Consider the following 10,637-nt stretch of genomic DNA (forward strand, 5'->3'; position numbering starts at 1 on the left):
GAGGGAGGGAGAGGGAGAGGTGGCAGGGAGGGGAGAGAGGAAGAGAGAAAGAGAGAGAGAGAGAGACAGAGAGGGGGGAGAGACAGAGAGAGAGAAAGAGAGATCTTGGCCATCTGGCTTTATGCTGAGACCCAGCAAGTGAAGCCTGTGGTAGACAAGAGCATCACCTATGATAAAAATAATAAATAAATAAATAAATAAGTGGTATCCCCAGATGTGAAGGCAAACTATAACAATGACAATGGCCTCTCTCGATTGGCAGGGTCAATATGGCTGACAAGTTGGCTGGTCAGCTTTCTCATCTCCAGGTGCTCTCCTTCTAAAGCTGGGAGTGGCACAAAGAGATTACATGGTTCTTGTACCAGAGTTCATCTACTTTACTCAAGCCCATAATTTTACATTCAGTTCTAACAAACTTAGATGGTTTCCAAGTTCACAGTTAGATCAGATGGGAATACATCTTCATAGAGAGAAAAACACTTTATTCATTCAACAACTATTTGTTGAGTGCCTAAGAAGTGCCAGGCACTTGGAAATACAGCAGTGACTGTTTGGTGGGAGGTAGGGTCAAGGGGTTAGACAGTAGAAAAGTAAATTAAAATAATTGTAAATAAAATAATTACAACATGTTACGGTTGCTAACCAGGACATAAACAGAGTAAGGATCTTGCACTCTCAGAATTATGAAAAGCAATACTCAAGCAAGGCCAGGCGCAGTGGCTTACACCTGTACTCCCAGCACATTGGGAGGCCAAGGTGGAAGGATCACTTGAGCCCAGGAGATCAAGACCAACAACACAGACCCCATCTCTACAAAAAACAAAAATAAGAAAATTATCCAAGCATGGTAGTTGTGCCCATAGTTCCAGCTACATGGGAGACTGAGTTGGGAGGATCACTTGAGGCCTGGAGTTCAAGGCTGCAGAGAGCTGAGAGTGTGCCACTGAACTCCAGCTTAGGTAAGAGTGAGATCCCATCACAAACACATAAACAATTTTAAAACTAAACACTAAAAAACTAAGGTAAAGCAACTGATCTTTGGGAAGTGATAGATAATTGCATTATTAAGGTACATAACCTCAGCAATACCCTAACTTAAAACCTGCTGACTAGGAGATGTATTTGACTGCAAATCTGCCCACACAAGCAATAATGTGAGTTTCCATCAAGGAAGCTGTAAGGACCAAGTAGATCAAAATCAAATCCAGGACTTAAATGGAAAAAGCACCTCTGAATTGTGATTTTCAAAGAAACTTGCGTTTCTTACACTTCAGTGTACTTTCCCCCTATTTAACGCCACAATTTTTGTTAATTTGTTTGGTTTTCCTTTCTCAAACAAAATTATTCTTAAGACTGAAAATTCTAGATTTGTTCCCTATTGCATCTTCATTTCTTCCCAAACATTCCATAAAACCTGTCCTACATTAAGTTAGCAAGTCTGAAAGCTTCTACCTTCCCTGTTGTGGGTGGCGGGGGAGGTATAGGGAAGGCAGAGATTTGTAGTTCAGCCCTCTTGCCACAAATTAGGAATTAGAGAGGTATGATTTTGCTTTTTTAATGATCTCCAGATAATTTTCCACAGTTTCCCTCTCTTCACCCAGTTCCTTTGTAACCACTGCCAGAGAAGTCTTCCTTTAGCTTAAGCATCGATCCTAAAACACTTCCATACACCTGTGCTGCTCCTTTCTGTTCCCATGGAGATTAGCCTCTGCAACAATCTTGCAAAGGCATTCCCCTCAGTCTCCTCAACCTCTGATCAAAACCTCTTACAATTTCCCATCTCACTCAGAATGGCAGTCAAAGTCCCTGTGATGGCCAACTTCTGCATCACCTAGCCAGCCTGCCACCTCCAGAACTATCCAGCCTCATCTTTCTACTCTTCCCCTGGTTCCCTGCCCACGCCTTTACACTTGTTCTCAGCTTGGAATCCTCCCTCCCCTCCTTGAGGAACTTTCTCAAATGTCACCTTCCCTCAATACTCCCCTTTCCCTATTTAAAACTATAAACTTCCAACTCTCTAAGCCCCTAAACAACTCTATATTTAACTTACTGTATAAACTACTGTCCCTACTTTAAGTTGCAAGATTGCAGGGATTCATTGTTTTGTTCACTGCTGTCTCCCAAAGTCTAGAACAGTGCAAGACACCCAACAGTTCAATAAACAGCCATTCATTTAAGAAATATTTGCTGAGCACCTGGTCCCATCCAAGTTTGTTACATCAAGACAAATAAGATACTGTCCCTGCCTTTAACGCACCAGATGGAGAAATGCACCACAAACATAAACGTGTAATACAGGACTGAAAACTAAGGCCACAGGCAAGTCAAGGAACTTGCCAGAAGTTCCGAGGAAGAGGCCTCAGCTTCGCCTTTCTGGATACCAGTCCAGCTTTCCACCATCACGCAGGTCACCAGGGACCATCCCAGGGGGTCTCCTCTAGACCCCAAGAGAGGAGCGGGTCCCGCCTGCCATCCCCAGGTCTGAGAGTTTACTTTTCCAAAGATGTAACTTCCGGCCTCTTCCTGCCAGGCAAGAGATTTAAGGAAAGAAAAGAAATATAAGGATCTCCGCTCTTCGGTCTCCGTCCCCTCCCCTTCCCCCGCGTGCCGTCCCCACAGCGGCCCAGGACTGAACACAACTCTCGACCAACTCTGGGCCTCTGGACTAAACGCCCTACTTCCGCGGTCCCCACCTGCTCCCGGCGTCCCCTTCGGCTCCTCTCAGCGCATGCGCGAGCAGGCCCACGTGGGTTCGGGCGGGGCTGGCGCCGCGGCGGGGGCTGGGCACGCCCCTAGCGCAGAGCTGGCTTCTGATTGGCTTCTCGGTCCTCGCCCGAGCAGAGTTGGGACTGGTAGACCGCGCCTCTGAAGGCGCCTGCCAGCTCAGACTGGGCGATCGCTTCCTACTCCTCGCCTTTTCCGCGGGCTCCGTGGAGTTCTTGCAAGCCGGCCAGGATGTCTCAGGTACAGGGCGTGCACAGCCGGGCTCCGAAGGTGCAGCGGGCGGGGGCCCTGCCGGGGGCTCACCCGACAGCCGGAACTCTCGGGCTCTTTCCTTCCGTGCCCCACCGTTCCTCCTGGACCCTTGCCTAGCCCTGATTCGTTGGACAGAACCTTGTGAGCGGGACTTTCCGTTTGGGGATTTCTAAATCTGCTGCCCACCCCGCCACTGCTGGAAAGTTGCCCGTGGAGTGGACTTCGCGGTGTAGTGGGAGAAGGGTGGGAGGCGAGGGTGCTTGATAGAAAGATTGGGGAAGGGGTTGCACGGATTGGAGGAGCGAGGAGACTCAGTCCCCTTCCCGAAGCACCAGCCAGGGCGTCGCGGCGCAGTGGGGGAGCGCGTAGGCCATGGCCGGGAGCTTGGAGGTCAGGGGAAGTACAGGGCGGGGTGCTCCGCGGGCGGGACGGGAGACGCGGCCGGGACAGAGGTGACCCAGGGTCCTCTTCGCCTTCCTTCCCTCTAGTGTAGACCCTTGTCTGGCACCAAGCTTTGTGGGGCGACCTCTGGCTCCTCCCGCCTGCCTTTCCCAATCCGGGCACGGAGACAGAGGTCGGCGTTGAACGCCCGGACCCCAAGGGAGGGGAGGGGACCAGCGGGCTCCGGCGCTGACACCGTGGCACTCGTGCCCTGTCCCCTTTCAGCTGTTTCGAACATGCTGTGCCACCTCTATCCCCAAGCCGTGGCTTCTCTGGAACCCCGACCACTCCATAGTGCCTGGCCCAGTGGGCAGTTGGCCGCTCTGCTCCTCGCGCGGAGTGGACACCCACTGCGGGCAAAGGGTTAGCCCTCCTTCTTTACCCCTGTATTTCCAGACCAGATGCCTGCGTTAGTGAGAGCGCTGGATATATGGTTTTCGATTGAATGAGTGAACTGGACGGGCTTCCCCTGCTTATGTTGCTGAATCTTTCTAGCTGCCCTTTTGGGGCAGGGCGGGGCAGACACACTTCAGGGTCTGCATTGCAGGGAGGGTGCAGCCTTTCCCACCTCTCCATCCCTGTAGCTGGGCTCTGTTCAGGCCACAGCAGGACTCCTGCCCTCTCACACCCAGAGAAGGCCCTCAGTCCTCTCCTCTCCCTTCCATTTAGGCTGAGTTTGAGAAAGCTGCAGAAGAAGTTAAGAACCTTAAGACCAAGCCAGGAGATGATGAGATGCTTTTCATCTATGGCCACTACAAACAAGCGACTGTGGGCGACATAAATACAGGTATGTGGAGCGGGGATTGGAAGGGCCTCTGCTCATCAAAGCAGGCTCTGCTACAAGTACTTGGGAACTTCACTCTCAAACTGCCTGAGGCTCCGCTCTGCACGTGGGTATGGAAAGATGGTGGAAGGGGTTGCACAGATTGAAGAAGCGAAGATACTCAATTCCCATCCCGAAGCACCGATGGTTCCTGGGGTGAAAAAGACCATGTTCGGGAATCTCAGTGTCTCCAGCAGCAGAATTGAAATCCTGGTTTTAGAAGGGTTTTGCTGGTTACCACCAGCAGCTCCTCTCTGCTAGGGAAGAAGCAAAGGGTGCAGCTTGGAAAAGACTTGCTCTAAGCTCTCAGCTCAGTGGTAGCATTGTTGAGCCATTCAGCTTCTACCCGAGATGGGCAGGATCAAAGTTGGAGTACTTGGCAGCCTGGCCAAGCATGATGTCAGGAGCAGAGAAACACCTGGGCCAGGTTAGAGCATTTCACTGACAAGTCTGTGCCTTCTTGATGATGCCTGTTCCCTGTCCCAAAATCTCGGCACAGAGTTTGAGGCTGTGCTTTGGACTGTCACATCTGTAATAACATCATCTTTCCTGCCTTGGGCAGGTTTCATTCTGCCCCTGAGTCCCTGAAACTAGTGGATACTGAGGCAACAGCACAGTGCATTCTGTGCAAGGACTCAGAGTTGTCATGGCAACACAGAAGCAAGGTCTCCCCTGCCCCTGTTCAGGAGGAAGGTGAGCACAGTCCCCATTTCCACAGTAGCTGGGTAGAAGATGGAGCAGGTGGGCTGGCTGTCAGCCAGTTGGAAGCAAGAAATGGCACGCAGAGCGAAGGATCACAGGTAGTGCCAAATCAAACACTGCGGCTCCCACGGAACACTTAGTTGAGTAAGGTCTTGTGGAGAAGATGAGTTTTACGGTGAGTTTATAAATTCTCCTCCCAGGGAGGGGAAGGAAAGGTGAAGCAGGTGAGGCCAGAGGTGCTGAGATACTTTTGGAACAAACAGTATTTTCACAGACACTGGCCTGTGCCCATACTAGAGTTACCAGTTTTCACATGAGTCTAGGTTGACTGGCGTGGGAACCTATCACTTCCTGATCAAAGAGGTATCATCAGCGCTGTCTAGGGCTTTACTGTACAGCCCTATTACACGATTATAAAACATGATAGTGCAAACATAACAGTTTAGCATAATAGCCAGTAGCCACATATGACTATATAAATTTTAACTGAGGCCGGGCTCAGTGACTCACACCTGTAATCCCAGCACTTTGGGAGGCCAAGGTAGGTGGATTACAAGGTCCCGAGTTCGAGACCAGCCTATGTTGATGGGGCCAACATAGTGAAACCCCGTCTCTACTAAAAATACAAAAATTAACCGGGCGTGGTGGCATGTGCCTGTAGTCCCAGCTACTCGGGAGGCTGAGGTAAGAGAATCGTTTGAACCCAGGAGGCAGAGGTTGTGGTGAGCCAAGATTGTGCCACTGCACTCCAGCCTGGGCAACAGAGCAAGACTCTCATCTCTAAAAAAAAAAATTAACTGAAAATAGAAATAGTTAAATAAAATCAAGTTTAGTCTTCATTCACAGGAGCCACAATTCAGGTGCTTAGTAGTCATTTGAGGTCCTCAGTGTGGCAGATGGCTCCTGAATTGGACGTTGCAAATGTACATGCACATTTCCATTCCCAGGGCTGTGGAGAGAGTGTCCAGGGATGCTCCTCTAGGATTCTGACGATGACTGCAAGTACAGTTTGTTTCAGATGTCCCTGGGAACACTTTCCTGAAAGCGCTTGGGGACATTTTCTCAGGCACAGTGCTCAGGCTGTGGACTTTGATTGTTCCCTTTGGCTCTGGAGCTGGGCATGGTAGTGAAATAGGACAACAGGGAAATGGTGAGTGTGTTTCCTAACTGCAGATGATAACAGGTATAGAAGTATAAAGTCATCATATAACTTAAAGAAACCTTACCGTCAGTGAAAATGCCCACACATCAGCAAGAAGTAGACTAACAATTTGGTAGAAAAATGGGGCTAGGATATAAACAGATAGTTTATAGGAAAGGATACCTGATAACATTAATGATTAGGGAGAGAAATTGGGCAGCTAACAGCAGTAAAATTTTATAGTATTTTTCTCTGTAGCTTTATGAATGTATGTTTTTTTAAAAAATTATAATTAAAGTATAATTTTTAAAAGGAGAAATTTTGGAGTCATTTCGCTTGTAAGACAAAGACTATCTTGTAATGAGAATAGTGTTCTTCCCATTTTCTCTAGATTTAAGTTTGGATTGCCATACATCTGGTTTTCTTAAGGCAGAACCCATACTACTAGCCCCGTTTAACCCCATGACAGAGTCTAGAAGGAATAGGTGTAATAGAAGATGGCATTCATGGCAAGAAGGTCTATCAAGTTCTCCGTTCAAATTTGAAGCAGATCTAATGTCTTTTCTTCTCTTGTTTAAGAACGGCCCGGGATGTTGGACTTCAAGGGCAAGGCCAAGTGGGATGCCTGGAATGAGCTGAAAGGTAATTGTTCTAATCAGTTTCCCGCATTTGTGAGACCCGGTAATGAAAGAGTCTTCACTATGAAGTGTAAGGGAAGAGGAGAGAAAAGAAAGTCAATGGAGCACGTGCAGGAAACCAGTCTGACCTGTGCCAGAATGGGAAAAAACCGGGCCACCTACTTTTTCTCCTGACACTGTTTATGCCTTTTCTAAAAGCACCATCTCTGAGCAAAAGTATCACCTAGGGAGGAGGGGCTGGGGACCAGGCTGTCGCAAAATAGGTTGGGAAGTGATGTACTTGGCGTGGGCTTCGGATGTGTTCAGAGTAAGGGGTGGTTTCCTGTCTACAGCTCCCTCTCTGTCCCCCATAGGCTAGGTGATGACCCCCTATCTCCCGTGGCCCTCCGCAGTTCCCTCCCAGCCAGAAGGGTACATAAAAGAAGGGAATGAGCTAATGCATGGCAAGCTGCTGGCATCGTAGGCTCAGTGAATGGAGCCATTATATGCTAAGCACCAGCAGCCAAGAAGTATCCAAGCCCCTACTTAATCACATGCCACCTGCAGAAGCAAGACCCAAGAGTTGGCACCAAAGCTCCTGGCAACATTAGTGTTCCCGCTGGCTAGTTTCTGAATAAGCCCTCTGTCTTTCTACAAATGAGAAACCCTTGAATTCAGAAAGGGCCACAATACAATAAACACACTCCTAGGATCTGCAAGTAACTGGGAAGGGAATGCCTGGCCATTTTCATGGGACATTTCCATACCAGCCTCAGGCCCCGCGTACCTTCCCGTGCTTGAGAACAAGCTCTGAGTTTCAGGGGGTCTCTCTCCTTCACCACAGAATCCAGGAAACTGTGTGTCACTGTCTCTGAGGATACATTCAGTGTCCTTTCTACTGCAGCAAGAAGACAAAGCTTTGTCTCATTCCCCTCCAAGAAGCAGCTACTTTTGATCAGAGTTCCTGAAACTTTTCTCATAGCCTGTCTCTGGGGAGAAAGGGCGCCTGGCTTTGCTTTTTCACTGCCAGCTTAACAGCCCTGGGAGATTGGAGCCCAAACACAGAGACACTGAAAAGGCCAAACCAGTGCCAGCCACAAGAGTTAGCAGGACCAGTAAAGTCACCAGGAAATGGTGACAGTTTCTGCCTGTCTGGAGGGAGGCTCACACTGGCCGTTCCCCCAGGACAGGTGGAGGATGCAGGTGGCCAGCAGACGGGCGACAGGTCTCGGCCAGCCCCACCAGGCTTTCTGAGTACAGTGGCTTGTGGAGCATTCACTTCAGATACTGTCTCCTCTAACATGTAATTAGTAGAAGCCCAACTTTCTAAGTGAGAAGCTGAGCCTAGGAGGGCTCCAGCAGAGCTGCCTCGGGCTCTGAAGGCTGCTTGTTTCCTACCACGCTGCCTCCCTGACAGATAATCCTGTTGATTCCTTACAGGGACTACCAAGGAAGATGCCATGAAAGCTTACATCAACAAAGTGGAAGAGCTAAAGAAAAAATACGGGATGTGAGAGACTGGATTTGGTTGCCAGGCCATGTGTTTATCCTAAACGGAGACAATGCCTTGTTTTTTCTAATACCATGGTTGGTGGGAATTCGGGAAAATAACCAGTTAACCCAGCTACTCAAGGCTGCTCACCATACAGCTCTAACAGGTTAGGGACTAAAACAATCACTGACCTTCCTTGAGTAGTTTTTATCTGAGATCAATTAAAAGTGTATTTGTTAATTTAAAGAATTTTAGTGATCTGAGTTCTTGAGATAATTTACTCCGTCTGAACTCGGCCTTGTTTCCTTTTTCTAAAGGCCTCCTCTGGAAGTGCTTCAGCTGCGTATCTAGCAGAGTATGAGGCAGGCAGTCCTGTCCTGAGCGCTGGCCCAGGGTGTGCTGGCCCTTTGTGGGGAGGAAGAGGATGGTAGAAGCAGCCTTTCTCTCCTCCTCCCCGGTTCAGCCACACTGAGGAAGGTGAGGCAGGCTGGCCGAGACCTCAGTCTGCAAGTACTTCTGTCGGGGGCATTCCTGGCCCCGGCCCTATGCAAGGCGGGGCTTACAGTGTTTGAAGTTTGTCCGAGGTCCAGCCAGTCCCTGATTGCAGAGTGCACAGGCCAGGTTGGAAGCCCCCATCAAGAATGGAGTGTGCACCTGACAGGAGGCGTTCCCTGAGTCCCAGCGGAAGCCACAGACAGCTGTGTGGGCAACACTCAGTGGGCAAGGGATGTCCTCTACAGATAGCAGAGAGCAGAACCCTGGGAGCTTGCAGAGGAGAAAGGCTGGAGCTTGACTCTGGAGGACGTAGAACATAGGTTGTTGAAAAGTGATAATGAAAAAAACTTGCCACATGTTTCCCTCCAGCTCTTGAATTTACAATCCCGCTGTCCTTTGCAATAGCGATTGTACCTCATTATTGTGTAATGGGTTACTGTGCCCGTTATTTGAGTGATGAAATTAAGGCTCAGAATTGGTTTAACTGGATCCAAGTCCAGGGCTCGCTGGCCAGGAAGGCCCTGTTTATCCCCTCCACCATGGGGACAAAATGAGGACAGGACTGCCTGCCTCATGGCCCCTGGCCGCCACTTAGCCTGCATCTCTGCTGTGTTGCAATGAGTGGCTTCTGTCCCTCTGAGCTAGCATAAGCTGCTAGTGTGACATCCGTCCCTTGACTGTGCAGTTCATTTTGGAAGAGCGGCTTAGACAAGGAGGTTCCACTTCTAAAGCCGGAGTGAGGCACAGATCAGAGAGACTTTTTTAGCCACTCAGATGGCTGGGACATAGCCAGTTTTTGGGAGATGCCCTCCCTTCTCACTAGAAAGTAGTTGTACTGGTTTCTTAGAAAGTAGTGTTTGTGCAGCTCTGAGAGCACCAGTAGCCTAGGGCTACACCTACTCCTATGGCTGTCACAGGAGCCCTTGTACTACCCAGGGCTGCCTCACAGGGTGTCACTTGGAGACAAATGAGCTTGGCAGTGGGGGTATCACCAAGCGTCACCTGCCTGAAGAGCCCACAGCACCTCTGGTCCATCTTAGCTGGCATCTGGCTTTGCTGACATGCTGACTTGTGAATCCTGCTTAAGTCTCTCACTGCTGAATCATGTATCCTTTTGAGCCACAGTTCCTTCATCTGGAAAGTGGGTAGCATCTGCACCTCACAGTGCTGACAAAATGGGTCAGTGCTTAGTGCAGTGCCTACCAAACAGCAGCTGATTCATGGCCCAAAGCTCTCCCCAGCAGGCCATCCTGGCCTGGCGGTGCAGTGCTGCTCCATATCTTAACAGGGTTTCAGCAATGTGGGGGTCAACCATGCAAGTAAGTGTGGGTTATCTAAGGATGTCCTCCCCAAACAAATATTCCAAGATTCATAAGTCTGGAAATAGGACTGAGGATCAGGAGCCAGACAAGGGAACATGGAAAGGCCGCTGAGTTACAAGTTGGGGGCTTTCACTCAGTTGCTGCCCAAATTAAATAGACATGGGACAAGGAATGTCATCTCTGTAAGCCTCTTATTCTTCAGCAATAAGCTGGCTCTGAGCAGAAGGTCATGTGTCCATTGAAAGTCACAGAAGGAGAAAGAGAAAGCCCCCAGGGCTGGCTGGCTTGATCAGAACCAGACATGGGCTGGGAAGTGTTGAGGGGGTAGTTGAAGTATCCACATGATTAAGGGTGCTTAAAATTAAATTATAGGTATTTGAAGTTGAGAATGAACCAAGAGACATCACCAGTGGGAGTGGCTTTTGCACAGTTGTGCCTTTGGGGTCTGGGTCAGGGCAAGACAAGGCCTGTGCCCTTTGCAGCTCACATGGAAAGAGAAGTGCTGAGAGCAAATTCTGACGTGTGTGATGAAATATATTATATTGTTTGCTGAGAGTGACGGCAAGGTAAACCAAGCCCCCCAAAGCAGAAAAACCCCTCAAGGTGTTCTAAAACAGTAAACAACATG

The 10,637-nt window shown here is 49.3% G+C and overlaps 2 protein-coding genes and 1 long non-coding RNA gene across 5 annotated transcripts in view; 2 read left to right on the plus strand and 1 right to left on the minus strand.

Moving 5' to 3' along the window:
- Positions 1-2,777, minus strand: part of CUNH2orf76 (chromosome unknown C2orf76 homolog) — a 63,257-nt gene extending 60,480 nt beyond the window's left edge. The window contains exon 1 of one of the 2 annotated variants that reach the window (XM_017500247.2): positions 2,694-2,777. The gene's annotated coding sequence lies outside the window, so the exon portion shown is untranslated. The remainder of the gene's footprint in view (positions 1-2,693) is intronic. The other variant, XM_017500245.2, reaches the window with a different exon arrangement.
- The window catches only part of LOC119467179, an 11,218-nt gene extending 1,065 nt beyond the window's left edge, over positions 1-10,153 (plus strand). The window contains exon 3 of the long non-coding RNA XR_005195710.1: positions 9,444-10,153. This is a non-coding gene — a long non-coding RNA (uncharacterized LOC119467179). The remainder of the gene's footprint in view (positions 1-9,443) is intronic.
- On the plus strand, positions 2,819-8,438 carry DBI (diazepam binding inhibitor, acyl-CoA binding protein). Of its 2 annotated transcripts, none has more exons than XM_017500249.2 (4): positions 2,819-2,964; positions 4,087-4,204; positions 6,663-6,725; positions 8,141-8,438. In XM_017500249.2, the coding sequence occupies exons 1-4, from the start codon at positions 2,956-2,958 to the stop codon at positions 8,212-8,214; spliced, it is 264 nt and encodes an 87-aa protein (XP_017355738.1). In that variant the 5' UTR covers positions 2,819-2,955; the 3' UTR covers positions 8,215-8,438. The 2 variants fall into 2 exon arrangements, with proteins under 2 accessions (XP_017355738.1, XP_017355737.1); XM_017500248.2 differs by lacking the exon at positions 2,819-2,964 and adding an exon at positions 3,228-3,366.
- Positions 10,154-10,637: the final 484 nt, after the last annotated feature.

The sequence above is a fragment of the Cebus imitator genome, unplaced genomic scaffold, assembly GCF_001604975.1.
Source record: "Cebus imitator isolate Cc_AM_T3 unplaced genomic scaffold, Cebus_imitator-1.0 Scaffold264, whole genome shotgun sequence".
NCBI lineage: Eukaryota > Metazoa > Chordata > Mammalia > Primates > Cebidae > Cebus > Cebus imitator.

What these genes read in the sequence shown, in the direction of transcription:
- DBI (XM_017500248.2), top strand. An exon ending in TGTGGGCGACATAAATACAG is followed by an intron (nt 4,205 to 6,662) that starts GTATGTGGAGCG and finishes CTCTTGTTTAAG; the next exon opens with AACGGCCCGGGATGTTGGAC. An exon ending in TGCCTGGAATGAGCTGAAAG is followed by an intron (nt 6,726 to 8,140) that starts GTAATTGTTCTA and finishes GATTCCTTACAG; the next exon opens with GGACTACCAAGGAAGATGCC.